Source organism: Lagenorhynchus albirostris, chromosome X, assembly GCF_949774975.1.
Source record: "Lagenorhynchus albirostris chromosome X, mLagAlb1.1, whole genome shotgun sequence".
Classification (NCBI taxonomy): Eukaryota; Metazoa; Chordata; class Mammalia; order Artiodactyla; family Delphinidae; genus Lagenorhynchus; species Lagenorhynchus albirostris.
Window position 1 is genome coordinate 15,564,672 of NC_083116.1, and position 21,540 is coordinate 15,586,211.

The 21,540-nt window shown below is 41.9% G+C and overlaps 1 protein-coding gene across 1 annotated transcript in view; it reads right to left on the reverse strand.

The window, feature by feature from the left end:
* Positions 1–21,124, reverse strand: part of LOC132513047 (integrator complex subunit 6-like) — a 39,670-nt gene extending 18,546 nt beyond the window's left edge. Inside the window, exons 1-3 of the mRNA XM_060137264.1 lie at positions 20,948–21,124; positions 20,659–20,744; positions 20,440–20,517 (exon numbers count right to left, since the gene is read on the reverse strand). Coding sequence (XP_059993247.1) covers positions 20,440–20,517; positions 20,659–20,730 — 150 coding nt within the window. The 5' untranslated portion in view covers positions 20,731–20,744; positions 20,948–21,124. The remainder of the gene's footprint in view (positions 1–20,439; positions 20,518–20,658; positions 20,745–20,947) is intronic.
* Between the last annotated feature and the right edge of the window lie 416 nt (positions 21,125–21,540).

A 21,540-nucleotide genomic window follows, 5' to 3' on the forward strand; every position in this document is an offset into this window, starting at 1 on the left:
GAGTGACTGAAAGGCAGAAAAGGGGCCCATTGCCTGTACCCTACTATGAAGCATATGCATGACCTTGAGCAAACCTGTCGGCTCTTAGGACCTAAGTTTCATTATCTGAAAATGAAGAGGATTAGATAAACAGGGATACCGTGTAAGGCTGTGCATGTTACAACCCTGGAGAGCCATTCACATTGTGACCCATGAGAATGGAGCCCCCCAGGCTTGAACAGTACGCAACCTCCATAACCATATAAGGTGAAGGTGATAAGATCCTTTCTAGTCCAACAGTCTGGATTCTGTGAAATTAAAAATGTGCTTTTAGGGACTTCCCTGGTGGCGCAGTGGTTAAGAATCCGCCTGCCAAAGCAGGGGACACGGGTTCAAGCCCTGGTCCGGGAAGATCCCACGTGCTGTGGAGCAACTAAGCCCACGAGCCACAACTACTGAAGCCCGCGCGCCTAGAGCCTGTGCTCCACAACAAGAGAAGCCACCGCAATGAGAGGCCTGTGCACTGCAACGAAGAGTAGCCCCCGCTCGCTGCAACTAGAGAAAGCCCGGGTGCAGCAACGAAGACCCAACACAGTCAAAAATAAAATTAATTATTTTTAAATGTGAGTTTTCTCTCTCTCTCTCTCTGTGTGTGTGTGTGTGTGTGTGTGTGTTTCCTAACATATCCTGTAAGTCAAAGGATCTAAAGGTAGAACCTTTCCATGTATTATTCCTTTGGCCAGATTGTACATATGACTTATAGTAGCTGGGAAAAGTAGAGGATGTGAATAATTCCTTGTGACCCAAGGAAAATCTTACTGAACTAGACAAACTAAACTTTAGTTAAAGGAAGGATTATGATTTGAATTGTCCTAATCAAATACTTAGAAATATCAGCAGGTGATTATAAATCACACTGAATTCAAAACTTAGCTTTCTTATTTGGGGTAGAAGAGAAGGTCTACAGCTGCGGGTGAGGGAGAGGGATAGCATCAATTCTCTCCTTTATTTATCCAACAAATTTTTATGGACCAACTAGGCTATGCTGGGCAGAATGCTACATGCTGGAGATATCAAGAGGAATTAGCCCTTGAGGAGTTCCTGCCGCAAAGGAATAAGGAATGCAGTTATGGATACGGAAAGAACAAATGACCAGGGAGTTAGGGAAGGCTTGTCACAGAAGACAGGGCATTTGAAGAAGTCTAATGGCATGAGGAGAAGATCATGGGATCCCCACACTGATGTGAGGAGTGGAGGGGGCAGGGCAAAGGAAGAGAACAGAGTTCATAAAAGGACGGAGCTTCCTGGGGAACCGCAAGTAATTTGATTATCATCACTCTGAGTACGCAGCAGGAGGCAAAGCTGATAAGCTGGGCTCTGACTATAACGTGCTGTGTACATTGTGCTCAGTAGTCTGGATTTTATCTGTTGGCCCTGGGAATGACCTGAGGTTTTTAATTAGGGGCGTGGCATGATCAGATCTGTATTTTAGCAAGATCGTTCTGCTGGGCGTTGGAGAATAAATTGTGGGGTGGAGGGGAAGCTGAAGCTTGAGGCAGGGAAACTGGTTTGGAGAATGTTGCAATAGCTTATGAGAAAAGTGATGAAAGCCTGAGCGAGGGCAGCGGGGATGGAGAGGAGGCTGCAGATTAAAGAAGTATTTCAGAGGTGGAGTCAGAAGGATTTAGTAGCTAATTAGGGGCAGGGGTGAGGGAGAAAAAGGGTCATACATTAGGTTGAGTTCTCTTGCTTGGGCAAGCCTGTGAATGGTGGGGTCTTTCACCCAGAAGCCACTTTACAAAGTTGACTTTTTTTTTTCCAGAATGGCTTCATTTAGCAATCTAACTTCTGCACTGTACACTCAGAGTTACATCTGCAGCGAGTGTTGAACTCCTGAGAGCCACAAGATAGTTCAAGGCATGACTAAAGAAAAATCAGTGAACTACTTGATCTGGTAAAGGGTTGGGATAAGGTTTGGGTACCACCTAAGCAAGCACCCTATAACTCATCTGTGTTTAGAATAATGTGTCCTAATTGTTACTAATCAATCTGTCAGAATGACTGCTCTTTAAAATTTCTTTTCTAATATGAATTGAAAACATTTTACAAATTGTTTCTGCACCTGAATCACTGGCATTCAATTTTAGGTCAATTCCAATCCTTTGCAATGAATTAGACAATACTTGAAATTTGAATGGTATTCCTATCTCAGTACTACACAGTGTATGGGCTACATTTACAACCCAAAGCAATAAACTTCTTGGTAGCAGTTTAGCTCCTTCAAGAGAAGAATTAATGCCCCTAAGTCCAGTCCTCAGAATGCTGAAGGGGAAAAAAGGCCTACAGAGTGATTTAAATATCTAGAGAACCTTATTAATGTGAAAAATTCTTCCAAAAAGATAATTATTAGTTCTAGTGGGAGAAAGTATGTTTATATTCTTCATTCATTGCTTGCAGTTGATTTTTTCATAAATGAATTCAGGACAGCCCGTTGACCTTCTTTCATACAGTCTTTTATTTCAAGTAGCTCCAAAGATATCCTACTCTCATGTCAGTAAAACCTTTACTCCTGATAATAACTTCCATACATTTTTATGGAGATTTACAGCTTACAAAGCATTTTCATACTTCACATTTGCCTAAGACAATCCTATAAAATAGGCATGGTATTACCATCTCTATTTTGTTTTAACAGACCAGGAGGAGGTAAGACTTGAGTATGACTTGTTTGTTGGGGGGATAGTGGATAAGTCAGAGAGGCACAGTCTGGAGTTGCACTATCTGATCCAGTAGCCCCCCAGCCACTGAGAACTTGAAACATGGCTAGTCTGACTTGAGATGTGATATAAATGTAAAATACACATGGGATGTTGAGGACTTAGAACGACAACAAAAAAGAATGAAGATATCTCATTATTTATTTTTCGACTGATTGCATGTTGAAGTGATAATATTTTGAATGCTTTTAGGTAAATAAAGTATATTACTAAAAGTGTCACCTGTGGCTACTAGAAAATTTGAAATGCTGTGTATGGCTGGCATTATATATCTATTGGACAGAGATCATCTAGAGGGAACTGAAGGTCAGGCAGGAGAACTTGGCCTTGCTTCAGCATAAAATAGGCTCATTACAGCTTCCAAGGCTGGGGGAAACAGGATCAAACAGTGTCTCAGGAAGGTCAGTCTGGCAGTGAATTATAGGATAGACTGGAGAAGAAGCTGTAGTCAGGAACAATAAGCTAGGAGGTTAGAATAGGCATCTAGGCCTGAGGAAGGGGTTAATTGAGAAACATTTTGAACCACCAAGATAGGACTTGGTGACAGACAGACCATAGGCCTAAATGAGACAGAGTAACAGATGATTACAAGACTTCTAACCTGAGACAACTAAAGAACAGAGGTTTAGGACAAAGGAATAACCTGGGGTGAATGAAATCCTAAACTAAGAGTTTACTGTCTTCACAGGTCAAGTTTTTAAAGTCTCCCAGAAGTAAAATGAGAATAATGATGATGATGATAAATAATAATCATAGGTAATATTAATCAGTGCCTATGTGTCAGGAACTCACTTATGCTAAGCAGAGCATTTTATACCTATCCTTCTCATCTGAGCCTCATAACCACCCCATGAAGTAGGTGCTATTATTATATCCATTTTATAGATTAGCACACTGAGGCTCAGAGAGGATAAACAACTTGTCCAGGTCAAAACAACTAATAAATGACACAGCCAGGATTTGAACCCAGGTAGCCTAACTTTAGAACCCACCAATGTAAACCACTATACTAGAGGTTCTTCTACCTATTCTACATATTCACCTCATAGACATGTCTTGTTATACTAGCTTAAAGGTTCATAAGTTTAATGGAATTTCCAAATTTCATTAGTTTAAGTCTACTTTCCCTGATGTCAGAACGCAGACCAGTTGGGTGTGGGGAGCAGTGAATTAGGACTTGGAAGACCCTGGTCTAATCCTGGCTGTAACTAACAGGCAAAACAAGTGGTCCAGAGTAAGTCGTTTCCCCTTACTGGGGCTGTTTCCTCACCTAAGCAATGAAAAAACTGAAAACCAACTCTAAGGTCCCTTCCAGTTTTCATATCCTATCATTCCATACCTTGTATCCATCCTTTATATAAATCTGACTAACAGAAAGAAAATGCCTCATATCTTAATAAATATGCTAATTCAGGTCTGGTTTAAATTTGTATAGCCAACTAAAGACATCTTTGAATATCAGCAGGAAGAGTATGGGCCTTTCAGTCTGTCAATGACTTGGGTTCTCCCCGCAGCTCTACGGACTAGCCCACTAGCCTTTTATTCCCTACTCATATCACCACAAAAAGGAGAGAGTCTGTACTCCTTTCCTCAGAAGGGCAAAGCCTAAAAGAAATATTTTCTACTACCCTCTGCACCCCTATTTCCATGTCCTTATCTGGTATGTTCTCTGCCATATGGTGCTTAAAGGGTAGGTTTTGCCCCTATGACAGAACTATAGTGGAGGTCTGTCAACATGTGAACTATTTGGAAGCTTTTTATGAACACACATCTAAGTTATACCCTCCAGTCTAGCTTTCCTCAGGAATAACGCTGTTATTTAGAATTCTGGCGGGCTCCTGTGTCTTATTTCTCCATTGGTTTCAATGGAGGAGGGAAAGGTAGGGGTGTTATTTAATGGCTCCCCCAAACCTCAGCACCCGAACACTTGTCCTTCCTGAACTTCATTCCATTTCGGCAGGACCATTTCTCTGATTCGTTGATTTTTATTTTATTTTTATTTTTTAAAATGAAGAACTCTTTCCTCCAAGGAAATCTTGCCAGGAAGTATAAACAAGTAAAAGAGATAAAAACAGATCAACTGTCCTTGAAGAGGATGTGGCAGTGGTGTTACAGCCCTTTCTGTAAACGCCTGCTCTATCTCTGAAGGTCACTTGCAATCCTTTTCCAAAATATAAATGATCGTGTTAGACTCAGTATATAGTGCAGATTTAATGAACACGGTATTAACTTCTCCATCCAAGGTAACTGAAAAACATTTTTTTAGGGCAGCTGCGTCTAGCTTTCCACAGAAGAAGCGCCCCTTAAAAGACCATATAGATGGAATATGTATAAATAAAAAAACAGTTGAATAGTTAAAATTCTCTAGGGTGACAGCTCCTGAAAGAGAATGGCAGTGAATCTTTTCAAATAGCAAAAATAATCCTTCTCTATTACAGACTGTCACAAGCCAGGCTCTCTCACATGCAGCGAGAGAACCTCTCACTGGAAGAGCATCACTTGCTCTGTCCCTCTGACTGGGTGCTGAGCCACTGCACTAACCCATTTTGAGCACATGCACCCGAAAGCCTCTTTGGACCCTACCCTGAGGAGCAGTTCAATTCAATCCAAGGCTTCCTAGCTTGTTAGCAAGCCCTTCACAATGAATAAAAAGCCACGCTGGATTCCAGAGAGAAAATACATGTTGTTTCCCTCTCCTTGACAAGACTTTTTAACTTCTATTAAAGGAAATGAAATCAGCCTGGTAATATTTGCCCTTCATAAACTCATATAGAGGGCTATCCCGAACCTTGGGCTCTTCTAGGTGGTTACAAACAAGATGATTAACGGATTTAAGTATTTTCCCAGATGTTGCAAGTTAAAGCCAAAGAGTCTAAATTTAGCAGGGCCATCATTTCTCTTGTTGAAAGATAAACTATTTTCCTTTTTCCATCTGCTCTCCAGAAGTTGGGGAGAAACTTGCTCTGCAACAACACAGACAATTTGAATAAATCAACTTCAATGGCATTTTTCAACTAACTTAACTTTCTTCTCCAATTTAACATTCTATCATCTTTGTCATCACAAACTGTTCTTGTGTTGGTAAAGTGACCAGTGGGACAGGATGACATGAAAAATAAGAAGCCCTGCTTTTCCAATCAACTCTGTCTCCTGAGAAGACAAATGACTTTTCCCTTGGTCTTTGCCCTTAGCTTTACATGGAATATTTGTGCGAGTTAAGTTTTCAACTTCGAGAATTTTCTTCTCACAACTAAAATGGACTCCAATTCTGATACATATAAGATGAGGTTTACTTGCCCTCTTAGGTAAACAGAACACTGTAACAGCTGAAATCACTTTAATATGTTCAAATGTCTTTTTTTTTAGTATTTTATTTTATTTTATTTTATTTTTTTGGTGTGTCTCCATATAAAATGTCTTTTTAAATTGTGTTTACAGCTAGAGCACCTATAAAGGAGGTTGTTAAAACTGTGAAATACACATTAGGAAGATGCTATATCATTGAAAGAATAGGATTGTCTCGCTTCTTGTATCAACTTTGAAAACTCTTCTCGCACTATATTTTCTGACCCTATCTGACACAATATTTTTCCCTTAATACTGTAGCAATTTGGTCTGATTTCACTTTTTTTGTGGTTTTCTCACTTGACTCAAGGTACTGATACAGTTCTAGGTTCAAAGGAGACATTCTATTATTCTGTGTTTTATATGTACTAATACAGCTTTCTCTTGTAAAATTACTTGTTTTAAGACTATCCAGTTCTCAGGACAGGAATAAAGACACAGACGTAGAGAATGGACTTGAGGACACGGGGATGGGGAAGGGCAAACTGGGACAAAGTGAGAGAATGGCATTGACATATATACACTACCAAATATAAAATAGATAGCTAGTGGGAAGCACCCGCATAGCACAGGGAGATCAGCTCCGTGCTTTGTGACCACCTAGAGGAGTGGGATAGGGAGGGTGGGAGGGAGGGAGATGCAAGAGGGAGGAGATATGGGGATATATGTATACATATAGCTGATTCACTTTGTTATAAAGCAGAAACTAACACACCATTGTAAAGCAATTATACTCCAATAAAGATGTTAAAAAAACAACAACAGAATATCCAGTTCTCTTGGATTCCTTTTTGTCAAATTTACTTCCCCAGGGGCACTTCTTAGTGTCCTGAACTTGCTAAGATACTCGAAGCCCATTTTATTTGATTACATCAATTCTCTCCCAGAGAACGCTGAATGTTATCATTCTGTGGTTCAGTCCACCAATTTTCATCCACAAGCTTCAGGAAATACTACCAGACAAGACCACAAAAAAAGAAATCTAGCTTACTTGAGTCTTCTACTTTTTAAAAAAATTCTTAGAAATTGACCCCCTAATATATTGCAGAAACTTATGTGACAGTCTGTGGCCTGCTGAATTGTTTTTTCAGCAGATGGTTAAAGACTCTCATAACCACATATTTTTAAGTAAACCAGGCAAAGACATGATTCAGTTTGATTCCACCCTCACAAAGTTCACCATTTTGTGTCTCTTTAGGATACCTAGGATAAGGTGGTTTTTTTTTAGTGGATTAACAATCATCAGGATTAGTCTAAAATATCTGCAAACTTCATTTATGACTTTTCAATTCTTACCCAAGGGAATTAAGATAAAATTATGAAGTAGCACACCTCTCAGAGTTCATGTGAAAGCGTAAGATCAAAAGAAATTTGATCTCACCAGAGGATGCTAACATGTAGAAACCAAATTTTCTCCTCTGTCCAAGAGGCAACTGAACTGTTACTGAAAGGAAAATATCATAGGGCTGCAAAGACTTTACCAAACTCAGTCAGATATAAATGTTAAGTTTCCTCTTTCACTCCCAGTCCATTTCAACTGTAGCTACTGACCAATACTCATTATTAGAAAAAAACAAAAACAAAAGTCAACCAACCAAACAAACAAACAAAAAAAAAACGCTATCGTGCTGAGCACATGTTCAATTGCTTAGGTTTGGGGTTCTGATAGGAGATATTTTTATGAACACATACACAAGATAAAAATCAACAAAAGTGGTCTTGGAAAATACACAAGGACAGGAGTGAGACTAAGCCACCCAAACATTACAGAAAGAGTTGAAGAGAGGAGAGAGCAGAATGGCCATTCCTTACTTTCTAAAGATCTTACGGCATCTCTTTCCTCCAGACTAATTCTTTTTAAAAAATTCTCTCAAAAACTTTTTATGAGCTGTTTTTTACATTATAAAAGTAACGCACGTTCATTGTTAAAAATCCCAACAGAAATACAAAGTTAGTCTATCTCTTCACCAAATTGTCAGTACTACTATTCAGAGGTAACCATTGCTAGGAATCTGTCCTAAACATTAAACTGTTGGCAGCAAACAGAAATGACTCCAATAAGATGAAGTGGCATTTACCAATAAGATGGAGTGACCAATTTAACCAGTAGGTACGTGATACAGCACTTTAACCACTTACAGAAACTGTTTTCTAACATTTAAAGCAATTTTGGGACTTCCCTGCAGGTCCAGTGGTTAAGACTCCGCGCTTCCACTTCAGGGGGCGCAGGTTCGATCCCTGGTCGGGGAACTAAGGTTCCGCATGGCATGCGGCGCAGCCAAAAAAAAAAAAAAAAAAAAAAAAAATTAAAGCAATTCTGAAGTCCCCCTGACGTCCCAGCCAGAATTATTCCACTTCCTGCCTTTCAGTTATACAATTCTCTCCTGACTTTTTTCAGAAGGAATAGTGGAAATAATCTAGTCTAATCCCTTCATTTTACAGATAAGAAAACTGCCACCGTAAAAGGTTACGTGACTTGCCCAGGGTCATGTGTCTAATCAGTAGCTACCAGACAGGCTATCCTATGACCACTTTTTCAAATCTAATTTTTATGAAAGTACCTAGGAAGACTTTAAATAGACTTCTAACATATAGCTCAAAAACTTCACTATGAAATGGAATTTACAATGTCTATACCCATGTAAACTTTTAAGAAAAAGGAGCACTTTGCTCCAAACATCTTGCACGTTCTCCTACAAGACATACAACAGGAGGGACCCCCAATTTTCCAATGTCATGGCTGTATTAAAGACTAGATATTCTCCCTGGAATCCCATTATCCACTGTCTAGCTCCCTTCCACAGGGACAAAGGCAAAGAGGGACTGGTTAAATATACGGCAGGGCTTCCCAGCATCTTGAGGCCAATTTAAATAAAAACATCTTGGTCTGGTTCAGGCTAATCAACCGCTAAAGGTCAGAGTCCAGCTCTCTCCCCCTTCCTCCTGCAACTTCTCATCATTATAACAGCATTTAAAGCACCTTCTGTCACATCCTCCCCCTCAAGTCACACCCTTGCTGGCATGCTTTCAGTTCATTTTCTCTCCTCCCCCAGGCCTCTGGTCCCTCTGGCTCTCTCTCTCTCTTCTCCCTTTGGTTAACTGATGGTCTAAGAGTTGGCATCAGGAGTGGGAAGACAAACTCAGGGTGTGGGAGAGGTCTGGCTGAAGGGCAGGGCTCCTGTGGGGAAATGATGGGAAATACGTTTATACAGACACATGGAGCAGGTCCTAGAGAGCTCAGAATGGCAGACTGAGCAATTTTGACTTGATTCCATAGGCACTGGGGAGTCTCTGAAGGCTTATGAGCGGGGGAGTGATATGATGAAACCACCTTTTTTAGAAAGTTAGCAGTTGGTATGGGTAGAGAGTAGGAATTTGGGAAGCACTTGGAAGACTACATAAGAAGGTTGCTATAGTGGCCAAAGCACAGAAGTCAGGACCTGGACTGAAGTGCTGGCAGCAGAAATTGAGTTGAAGGAACATATGTAAGGGACATTGCAAAGGGATAGGCCTCAGAAGAAGATGGAAGGACAGGATCAAAGCTGAATAACGTCCACTGTGCAATCCTGAGTGACAAAAAGATGGGGAATATAGAAGACGGGATAGTTTTAGAGCCATAAGCAGGTCTGTTTGACATGCTAACTATGAGCTGATGGCAGGAGAGACAGGCAAGTGGAGATGTCCCGTCGTCAGCTAGCGATGCCCGGGTAAGAAGCTGAAGTTGGGGAGTAGAAGGAATATTTGAAATCATGAATGAGGTAGGAGGCATTCAGCAAGGGAAAGAATTTGGCAGATAGGGAAAGAATTATCAGAGACAGGGGTGGAGAAACAGAAGGGAGGAGGTGATAAGTTTCTGGAAGGAAGAAGCATTAACAGTTTCAAATATAGGCAAGGACAAAAAGAATAAACATTAGTAAATTAGCCCAAGTAGCTATATAGTAAATCCTAAGACCTTAATAAACTATATTTACTTTCCTCAGTAGTACTACTCCTTACTCACACAAACAAATGTTTTGAGCCTCTTGTTCAATAACATTCAAGTCCAGAGTTTGGTTCTTAGTACTAAGTTTAGTGAACTATTCGACTTCACAGGGCAGGATATAACTAACGAAAGAGCAGGTGCATATGGCTGAAGATACAGGCACATATATATTAAGATAATCACGCACATATGGTTTAAGATACAGAATTCTATTTTTTCTGAGAACATCTGGCACATCTGGCACAAAAGCCTTCATGTAACTTTTCTCTGGTTAAGACCCCAGTGGCTAAGTTGGCAGCACCTCCAATCCTCTGAAATCCATCCCTTACCAACCTAACTAAGCAGGAAGGGGGGGGAAGTTATCTGCCTATGGCAGGGGTGTGGCTTGAGGAGAATGGGAGATCTGGCTGAAATGGGGAGCGGACCATTAGATCAGGCACAGGTTGAGAGAGAAAACTCGGCGAAGGCAGTATGGCATGCTCAGGCCTTTGACAAGATGGCTTCTGCCTCTCCCACGGGCTGTGGATTAAAGGAAACTAAATGGCTACTGTGGAGTACATTGACTGTCTTTCTTTTCCCTATAAGAGAAACATTTATCAGGAGAGTGACAGGGTGAAGATGATGTATCTGTTTCTGAAGGCCATTAGATCGCCAAAAACCACCATGTTGCTTTTTCAAGCCTACCGTTCCTCCCATGGGGCCTACTCGGCCTAGGCCCCAGTACTCAACCTCTACTCCCCAGCTATCTCAAGTTCCATCAACTGAGAGTCCCAACAACTCCATCTCTTTCCCTGAGTAGGGGCATAACTGTGATATCAAAGACCAAAGTGATTCACAAACAAATGCACCATGATATTCACCTACGAAGAATCAGAGAAATAATAAAAATGGTAACACTGGCAGTAGTCATTTTCATTCATCGAGTGCTTGCTCTAGTATCAAACACTGTCCTATCAAAAGCAACGATAAATAATAGCATGATCCCAGGACATATACCATAATGAGAAAATACCACTGAGAAGTTATTAAAAGGAATATTCTACCATAATTGACAGGGAAAGTGAAGTGGCTCATTACTTAAGACTTTGGAATAGAGACAGACCTGGGTTACTATTCAGTTGTGTTACTTAACCTCTCTGGCCCCCAGTTTCCTTATCTGTTAAGTGGGGATAATAATAGTACCTGTGATTTAGGCTGGTTGGGAAGATAAATGAAATAAGCACTGTACATTCATTGGCACATTGCCCTGTACATAAGCATTATTCAAAAATGTCAGCTGCTATTATTAGAAAGCTATTATATTATTGTTCATTATTATAAGGAAGTAGATATAAGTCGAATCATATCTGTAAAAGCCAGATAACACCTTTGACTATAAGATAGGTTTTAGGAGGATCTAAAACTAGGGCTACAAAATGGTTCCACATCATATACATGCTATTCATCAACGTATCTGTACTCTCACCGAGGCTCAGAATTAGACATTGGTATTTATTCCTTAAATGGGAGCCATTACAGTAACAAAAAATAACATTGTCACTCCTGTAATTCCCCCTTAGGAGGACTGAGCTTAGAGAAAGTAATGATCATGGGAGCCCGCCCATGGCCCCACTTGGACCTCCCCCCTCCTTTTAATGCTACTGATGACTTCCCATGATATAAGACAAGGGCCTTGCTAGGGAACCTCAAGAAACCCTTCAACAAGAGCAGTGATACAAACCCCTCTTTGTTTCTTAGGTTTTACACTATGCCAAGCTAAAGAATTTATCCTTTATCCTCCTTCTCTTGATGAATACTGTTCCTGGGAATTCTTAGGCCAAGTAGCTATGTAAATCTAATAAGGGATATGTTACATATTTCTAATAGCACTAAAAGCATGGAACATTTTGTGCCACTGGTGACCACATATTACAAACAGAATTCTGAATTACTGTAGTTACATTAGGAGTTCACATATATATTCTTTTCTACTTAGCCCAGGAAAAAAACTTCTAACCCAACCAGTTGGATCACCAACTGTATCCAAAAGTCTAAGCAACCAAACTGGCTTTCAATACAAACAAGAATGGGATGCTTTCATATTTTTACCCCAGGGCCAAGGGTTATCAACCCATCAACTCTGAACTGTATGATAACCTCTCATGCACAAATGACTCCATTATGGAGGTGCTCACTTAAAACAGAACTTTGAGAGGGAGAATCCCCCTTCAGAAACAATTTCTAGGACATGAACATCATAAATATGTTAAGAAAAAATAGAGACCAACACTGTTGTCCAACAGAAACATAGTGAAAGCCACATAAGTAATTTTATATATTCATGTAGCCACATTTAAAAAATAGGAACAAGTGAGATTAATAATATATTTAATTTAATCTAATATATCAAAAGTATTGTCTAAACTTGTAGTCAATATAAAAATTGTTAATGAGATATTTTATATACTTTTGGTACTAAATCTTCAAAATCCCGTGTTTAGTTTACACTTACAGCACATCTTGATTCAAACTAGCCACCTATTCAAGGGCTCAATAACCACACGTGGCTAGTGGATGCTGTACTGAACGGCGCAAATACAGCCAGTCTGACATGAGTGACTGGTATATTTTGAAGAGCCATGCCTACCCTCACGGACACCTCAGCCCTTCACCGTCTTTAATGGAGCTCTTAGAGTGTACCCACCCCTCTCTGGGACCACTAGTCCACCTGGAGTTGTGAGGAAGAAGGGGGGGAAAGGATGTGTTTTTAACAAAGCACCTTGGAAACCCAACTCCATTTCCCAGTAGAAACAATAGCAAACACAATAGTTCTGTGGCTAAGTGGCATGAAGGGTTAAATAGGCTTTCCTGGGGAGGAAGGTCTGGGAACCTAATCACCATTTAGAACACTGCATCCAGGAGATAGCGTGTTCCAACCTTCCAATAGGCACACAAAGAGACTGCCTGGATCTCTCATCTACATTCTTAGTAAAAGGGAACTGACAGCCATGTTTACAAAGAGTTTTTCATTTAAGTACTTAAATTAAGCCGGTTGGTTCACTTCTTCATCCCTGTCCCCTCCTCCCCGCATTCAGAGGGTCCTTCAATCCTGCCCTTCTCTGGAAAGCACATTTCTCCCTGAGACGTGGAACAGCTGCCATTTTGGAACACTCTGTGAAACTGAGAACCCTGTCTTCTGAACAGTTCTAGTTATATTTCTGAAGCAAAGGCAAACTGAAAAGAACAATATTTGCCCTTTCCTTATGTGTGCCCTGCCCTTCTGCCACCCTTCCTACCCCCATCCTAACCTCAAAGACAAAAGCTCTCAAGTGGCCAGCACTAATGCAAAACTTGGCAACTTCAACTACATATTTTAGATCTCCCCCACCTCTCATTCTCTCATCTCCCCCAGCCCACCTCAACGTACGCTTCTGCAAAATAACCATGCAAGCACACAGACAACAAGCCTTATCCTATTTGTCTTCAAATCCACCTCATAGCTCTTCATTCCAGGAGAAATGTACAAACTCTAGCTTGTAGGTTTCGAAGCCCTTTTGCGATCCAGTCTTAACTAGTTGCAATCTTGACTGGATAAACTGAATCATCACTGGGTCCTGTCAATTCTCCCTCCCTCACCTGCAATCTGTTGGTTCAGAGTCCACTGTTCTTGACATCTCCCGTATCTTAATCCACATTCTCCAGTCACCTTTTTCCAATGACTCTTCTCAAGACCCTTGAGGGCTAGGACCATATCTTTTACTATTCCAGTTTCCCCTTGGGCCAAGTCTTTCCTGGTGTCACCTTCGGCCCCAAGTATAGTATGGTACAGTCCACAGAGGGTGCTGAATGAACACATGGTATATGAAAGCCTAGACTGCTATAGTAGCAATCCAATGTCAGACTTATCTGCCAGAAACACCATTTTGGTCATATCACCACAATGGTGGTAACAGTCAGACCAACGGCTACCTTCAGGGGAGGAAGGGATTGCAGGAAGAAGCAGGAAGCATTTTCTGGGTTAAGTTCTAGACAGAGGGTTAAGGGATCATAGTGGAAGTTGTTACACTGTTTGGAGTAGGGGTGGGCAGAGGGGCAGGATGACTTTTGAGAATGTAGAATGAAGAAGTGAGGCATGTCAGGCCAACCAGTGTGTCCCAGGCAGAGGGAACAACATATGCAATGGCACAGAAGCAAGAGGCAGAGTGAGTCTGGACAAGTGACTCAGAAGAGTGTGGAGAGACACTGTTGGCAAAACCAGGTTAAGTAGTTTGGATTTTATTCTGAAATATAATGGGGAGTCCCTGAAGAATTTTTAGTAGGGGAATGACTTTTGAATTTACTCTATTTTAAGAATCAGCAATCTAGTGGTGATGAGGGTGAAGAATCAGTGGCAAGCAAGACCAGAAGGAGGGAGACCAACTGAGTGGCTGCTGAAACAATGGTCCAGATGAAAGTTGAAACAAGGGAGGAGCAAATAAGAACGAATGGATACAAGACAGGTTTAGGATACAGAACAGACAGGACTCCATAATTGTCTCAGCACTCCCTAGTCATCTCCCAGCTGGTACCTAATGTGAAAGTAGCACTTACTCCCTTGACCAGGGATCTAGTCTTCTACCCCAAAATCTCCCCTTTTCTTTCTTTTTTTTTTTAACAAGAAATATTTTATTCGCTGCAAAACAAAACAACAAACAAACAAAAGTGCAGATAAACATAGTAGTATACACATGACCGATGGAGGGTTCTCTATATAAGCTTTCACTAAAGTTCTAATTCCTCCTTCTACTCTTACATAAAGAAAAGGAGCTATCAGGCAGAGTACCTCATTCTTAAAATTCTTTCCAGTAAACTATATTTAATTCACAGGTTGGATAGAAGTCTGGAAGCATTTACTTTTTATGTATGTATGTATGTATGTTTACTTGATATATAACATTGTATTCGTTTCAGGTGTTCAACATAATGATTTGATATTTGTATATAGTGCAAAATGATCACCACAGAAAAGCTAGTTAATATCCATTGCCACACAAAATTACAACATTTTTTCTTTTTTCTTATGAGAACTTTTAAGATCTACACTCTTAGCAGCTTTCAAATATACAACACAGCAGTGTTAACTATGGTCACCATGCTGTACATTACATCCCATGACTTATTTATTTTATACCTGGAAGTTTGTACCTTTTGCCACCCTTCACCCACTTTGACCACCCTCCACACCCTGCCTCTGGCAACCACCAATCTGTTCTCTGTATCTATGAGCTTGTTTTGTTTTCATTTTGTTTTGGTTTAGATTCCACATTTAAGTGAGATCACATGGTATTTGTCTTTCTCTGTCTGACTTATTTCCCTTGACATAATGCCCTCAAGGTCCATCCGTGTTGGCACAAATAGCAAAATTTCCTTCTTTTTTATGGCTGAATAATATTCCATTGTATGTATATATCACATTTTCTTTATTCATACATCAATGGACATCTAGGTTGTTTTCATATCTTGGTTATTATAAATAAGCTGCAATGAACACGGGGGTACTTATATCTTTTCAAGTTAATGCTTTCATTTTCTTCAGATAAGTACCCAGAAGTGGAGTTGCTGGATCATACGTTAGTTCTATGTTTAATTTTTTGAGGAATCTCCATACTGTTTTCCATAGTGACTGCACCAATTTACATTCCCACCAACAGTGGAGGAGGGTTCCCTTTTCTCCACATCCTTTCCAACACTTGTTACTTGTGTTTTTGTTAACAGCTATTCTAACAGGCCTGTGGTGATATTATTGTGGTTTTATTTACATTTTCCTGATGATTAGTGATGTTAAGCATCTTTTCATGTACCTGCTGTCCATCTGTATATCTTCCTTGAAAAAATGTCTATTCAGATCCTCTGCCCATTTTTTAATCAGATTGTTTAGTTTTTTTGCTACTGAGTTCTGTACATATTTTGGATGTTAATGCCTTATCAGGTATATAATTTGACAAGATTTTCTCCCATTCAGCAGGTTGCCTTTTCATTTTGTTGATGATTTCTTTCCCCCTTTTTCATTTCAAAATTACTATCATCACACACTTCAAATGGCCAATGAGGAAGGTGAAAAGGAAGCAAGATCAGGGGAGGAACAACTAATTATAAAAGTCAATGCCCCACTTTTGTGGCATTTTGAGTTTTCAATGCACCTTCCATTGCCTCCGGTTGTTCTCACCAGCCACGTTGCCACTGTTTCACCCAAAACCACTTCCTTAGCTTCCAACCACAATGAAAGGCTCCCCTAAAAGTCACTCCTTTTCCAAATAAGCCCCATAAAATATACTCATGGGCATATGAAAAAGTTAAGCCTTAGTTAAAAATACCACTAAATGCTTGGAACACAGATCATTTAAAGAGCATAGGTTTACTTCTTAAATCTGTAAGCCAAAATACTGCCTTTTGCTGATACATGTTGACAAAGGCACACAGATACCAGTAAGCAAGGCTGGCTACAGGATGTGAAAAAGCAACACTCAAGGGAAAATTGCACTTTTTCAAATGCTCTCTGTTTCAAATTACAGACTTGGGATATTTCTTTGAAACAACTCTCCCTATTTATTAAAAAAAAAGTCTGTACATGATTTATACATGTGTTTCAGCTATTTCTAGAAAAATGACTCAGTTTTATGTTTAGAAAAAAAGCATTTCCTTCAATAAAAAAGAAATCGCTTTAAGAAAGTAGCTTCAAACATCAAACCATTTTGAATACTTATTATCTACTCCAGTCTCACGGCTCACTTTCTTCTTGGTGCCCTCAATTTGCTCAGAGTTAGTAGTAGCGACAAGCTTACCTCTGCTATTCACTGAATAAAAGGAAATTATGACTCATAGCAAAACAAAACATACAAGACAGCAGAACCTCAGCCAAAACTATTAAGAATTATTATACCAAAAAAAGAAAAAGAAAAAAAAACCCCACCCCACTTCTTAAAACCATGTATTAGTCTTATAAGGATACACTGGAAATTTAAAAATATTAAAAGGCTTCATCCCAGCCGTGTATACTAAAGATACCATTGTATAAATGTAGTGTTAACATTTGTGACACTATGTATAAAACCTGTCTACAAAGCAACACTTGAAACAGATGTAGCACAAAATACTTGCATTTCATATGCTTTTTATATGGTTCCCCAAATCAAACTTAATTCCATCCATGCCCAGCTGACTGCAAGTTACAGGTATGACTAATTTTAAAAGAGCACGTAGCCATGTCCTAAGGGGTATGCAGTGAGAAGCTACTAAGTCCTGGGTGAAATACTATATTCACATGCTCAACAGTATACTTTAGTGAAGAATTCCAGTCACAGTAACTTTTCACAACAAGATTTATTGTCAGAGCTTGTAAGTGGATATACTGGGAATAGTTCCACGCCTATTAGGAAAAAAACCTTCCAACCAAATGCACAACTCACGCCTGTTACACCACCAGCAGAACTGAATCTTCTACTAGGAAAAAAAAATCGGTTTTGCAGTGTTTAGCGTTGGATATAACCAAGACCTGAGAAATAAGTAGGCAGTTACTTTGACAAGAGATAAACAATGGCCCTCCAACTGCACAGAAATCCAAAAATACATTTCACGTTATTCTGCATAAAAACAAGTTAACAAATAAAACCCTATCTAACATCACTTTGCTGAAAGGACCTCAGGGTCCTAGCGAAGAGTGCAGTTTCAAGTAGCAACTAAGACGCCTGCTGACAGTCAAAGACCTATTTGATAATCAGTGTGACAGAAAACAGACATTTATGGCTCCCAGCTATTAGCAAGTGAAAGATTAGACTAAATTTTAAGAAAAATTCACCAAATGTTCTAAAATTTCAGACCTTCCAAAATGGCTAGATCCTAAAAGCAAAAGAACAAATAGTTACCACATGCTGAGGGGAGGGACGGGGGTGGGCAGCAGGGAGTGACCGAAAGGGACTCACAGAAAGAAAATGCTACCAAAATATGGCATATCATTAGAAATTCAGGTGTAGACAGCAAAATGACAAGAACATCATTAAGATCATTGACCATTCCCTAGCACGTGTAGTTATCATGTAAGATTAAAATGAAAAAACCTGAATGACTTTAGAGAAGACTAAAGAAGATAACTCACGATTAGCAACTGAAAGTATTATACAAAGTATCTTCCCACACCTGCCCTGCATAAGAAGAGAAAGATCAAAGTCAGCTTGGAAGAAGGTTTTTTACTTTAGGAAAAAATGTAGTGTAGAAGATGGCAAGATAAAAAGAGCTGACAGATGAAATTTCCACTAAAAACAAAATTCAACTTTTCCCCTCTGTTCACAGAACTATCTGGAGCCTCTAAAATACCATGGATAAGTTACATAGCCACTAAAAATTTTAAGTATGAAGACTATGTGGCAACCGGGAATAATTCACAGGACAAAATAGGTGGAAAAGGCAGAACTCAAAGTAATATGTACATTATGATTACAGTGCTAGGTAAAAAGCTGTAATGATGGTTAAGAAGGCGGCCAGACTTTCTTTTTCTTTTCCAAAGATTCTGTAAATATTGCCATAAAAGTTTTATAGATCAAAAATCATGTTTAAACTATGAGTCTTGGCATTCAGGAAAATGTTAAATAAGTTATTCCTTTCAAGAAAAAAAAAGGCACACTGCTTTGTAGTTTATCCTTTTAACTACTTCAAATTAAGGAGGATTTCAAATGGCCACACTACAAACGGTGGGTTCTTATCTGTATTAGTACTCAAAGGGTGTAGACTTTCATACTTAGGATGGACAAACATCTGCTTTTCTATGTGGAAAAAATGGTCACACCCTTGTAGGAAACTGACATGTTTAAAAAGCTTATAGCATTCTTAAAGATGTCTACTTGCTCCATTTTTCTAAATAGATAAATCAAAAACGGAAAACAAAGCATCAAAACCAGACCGGTTTTCAGGGGAACCTACTAATCAAACTGTTAACCGAAGCTACGAGTTACAAAAGTAAAGCCTCTCTGGTTTTATTTCTGAAGGAACGCTCTCTATAGCCAACTATTCAGTTTGGTAGGTTCCATTCTTTCAAACACCTCACTCGGCTAAAACGGATTACAACACATCCAGTGCCTCCCCGACCCTGTTAAGAGAATTCTGAGAAAAAGAGGGTATCTAGCGAAAGACGTCAAGGATTATGGTGATGTATTTTAAAATTTTCAATATGCAAGCAGGACTCTTATGCAGGTTGCTTTAATAGTCTGAGTTCTATTTTATCGGGCCACTGCAGGCAAAGCAGTTCTTTATCTCCTCACCATTAGGACAAGGGTAGGGAGGTGAAGGGCTCCCTACTTCTCTCCTGTAGGTCAGAACCCTGTGGATCAAGTCATCGCATTTGACTATTGTAACCGCGCTCAGCGAGTCCTCCCCTTCCTTCCTTTCTTTTCCCTGGACAAATCCCTACGTGACTAACACAAACCTAATTTATGATGTCAGTAGGTAGGCCAGGTCCCTAAAAAGCTCTGTCCCCGCGGGTTCAGACTCTGCATCTCCCCGCCCCACCCTGTCGCGGCTTGGGTGGAATCGCCAATGAAACACTAACAGTAGCTAAGGTAACAGAGCCGGGCTTAACCGGACCGATGCCGGAGAAGAAGTAAAAAGAGTTTCTCCGGGCCTGGGGGTTGGGAGGCTGGCTCCGCGGACTGATTTTCCATTGGGTGGGGGTGGGTTAGAGACCACAGAAGCGCAAAAGCAGTAGTCTAATCTTTGAAGGCCGGCGGCCGGCTCTGCCACGCTCTCAGCAGGAAGGGGAGGGGACCTGGAGGAAGAGGGGGAGGAGAAGCGGCGAAGGAAGGGAGGAGGGGGGGAAGGAGGGGCCGGGGGCGGAGCCAGGGCTCCAGGAAAACCCGCGCGCGAGCCCGCAGCACCTCGGGGCGGAGTCGCCGGCTCCGTCCGGCCCCTCGGCCTCCGCCGCGCGCGGTGCGCCCCGAAGGGGCGGGCCCGCCCGCAGCCTCCCTCCGGGTCTCGGGCCCTCCTTCCCCTCTCCTCCCTCCCCTCCCTCCTTTCCATCTCAGCAGCGCCCTCGGTCTCCCTCTCCGGCTCATACAAAAGCAAAATGTCCGCCATCTTCCGAGGCGGCTGCGCTCGTCGCCGCCACCGGCCCGGCTCTCCTGCGCTTTCTCCCCGGGGCCGCCCTTCCCCCGGCCCCCCTCCCCGACCCCCGGCGCCGCAGCTCCTCGGAAGCCGCGGAGGCGCCACTCACCCCCGCCCTCGCCCCCACCTCGCCCCGCCCGCCCCGCCAGGCGACGCAGGACCGCCTCGGGCGGGGGCAGGGGGGCTCGGCTGCCCAGGCCGACCGGCTCCCGCTTCCCGCCCGGCCCACCCCCTGGATGGCCCTTTTACCTTGATGCAGTACGGGGGTTCGTCGTAGGTGACCAGCATGTACCTGTCTCCGCGGCTGGCCGGGTCCCGGGCGCGCAGCTGCGGGACGAGGGATGACGGAGGGGGCCGCGAAGGGAAGGGGGGAGGAGGGGGCGATACCAACGTTACAGAAGCACCTAAATCCACCACCACCCCCATCCCTAGGGAACTCTCCCCATCTCTCCCCTCCCCTCCCTTTACCTTCAAGAATAACTCCACAGCGCCTTTGGCAATGTCCAAATAGGAGGTGCCCAGGTCAGTGCGCTGGTTCATAGAGGCGGACGTGTCTATGAGGAACAGCAGGATGGGCATCTTCCCCCGTACCCCTGGCTCCGGTCCCCACTCTCCTGGCCCTCTTGCCCTCACTGCCGCGTTCTGCCACCCGAACCCTCAACTCTCGCAGAGCCAGGGTGCAGGGAGCAAGAGTAAGAGGGGGAGACGGGACGGGACAGATGGAACTGCTCCTGGCCTCCTCTTTCTGCAGCCCCACCTCTTCTCCCTCCAAGGGAACTTGAAAGTGTGAGCGTGTGTAGCCCTCGGGGCCCTCCCCCTTCCTCTCTTCTGCCACCACTACTGCCGCCGCCGCCGCTGCCGCCGCAGGGACTATTGCCCGAGCATCGGTCCAAGCTCACTGAAGCGCTCGCCCCAGACTGAGAGCTGTCTCTGTTCACCAACACACAACTTCTGTCCGCTCACCTACCATGGGCACCATGTGACCAGAACCCACGCCATTGGCTGCCAATTATATGTTATTTGCATATTCATTAGATGACAGGGCAAGGGGAGGGACTTGGGCGAACCCTGGGAGTTGAAGTTTGAACCCAGGCAGGGGGTAAGGGGAAATGTTAAGGACCCTCCTTTAAAGGACTTGGAAGCTGTTAAGATACGTAGGGTGGTTTGGATGGACTTTTCTCTTGCTCTTCAAAGATGATAATTCGAAAGGAAGAGTGAATTTGAGCAACAGTTGTGCAGAGGTACAGAAACAGATGCTTGGACAGGCTGTACAGAAGACGCTTTGCTAACTGCAATCGATCAATCCTGCCAGTGGCTAAGACCAAAACATTTCAGAAGCAGCAAACTTCT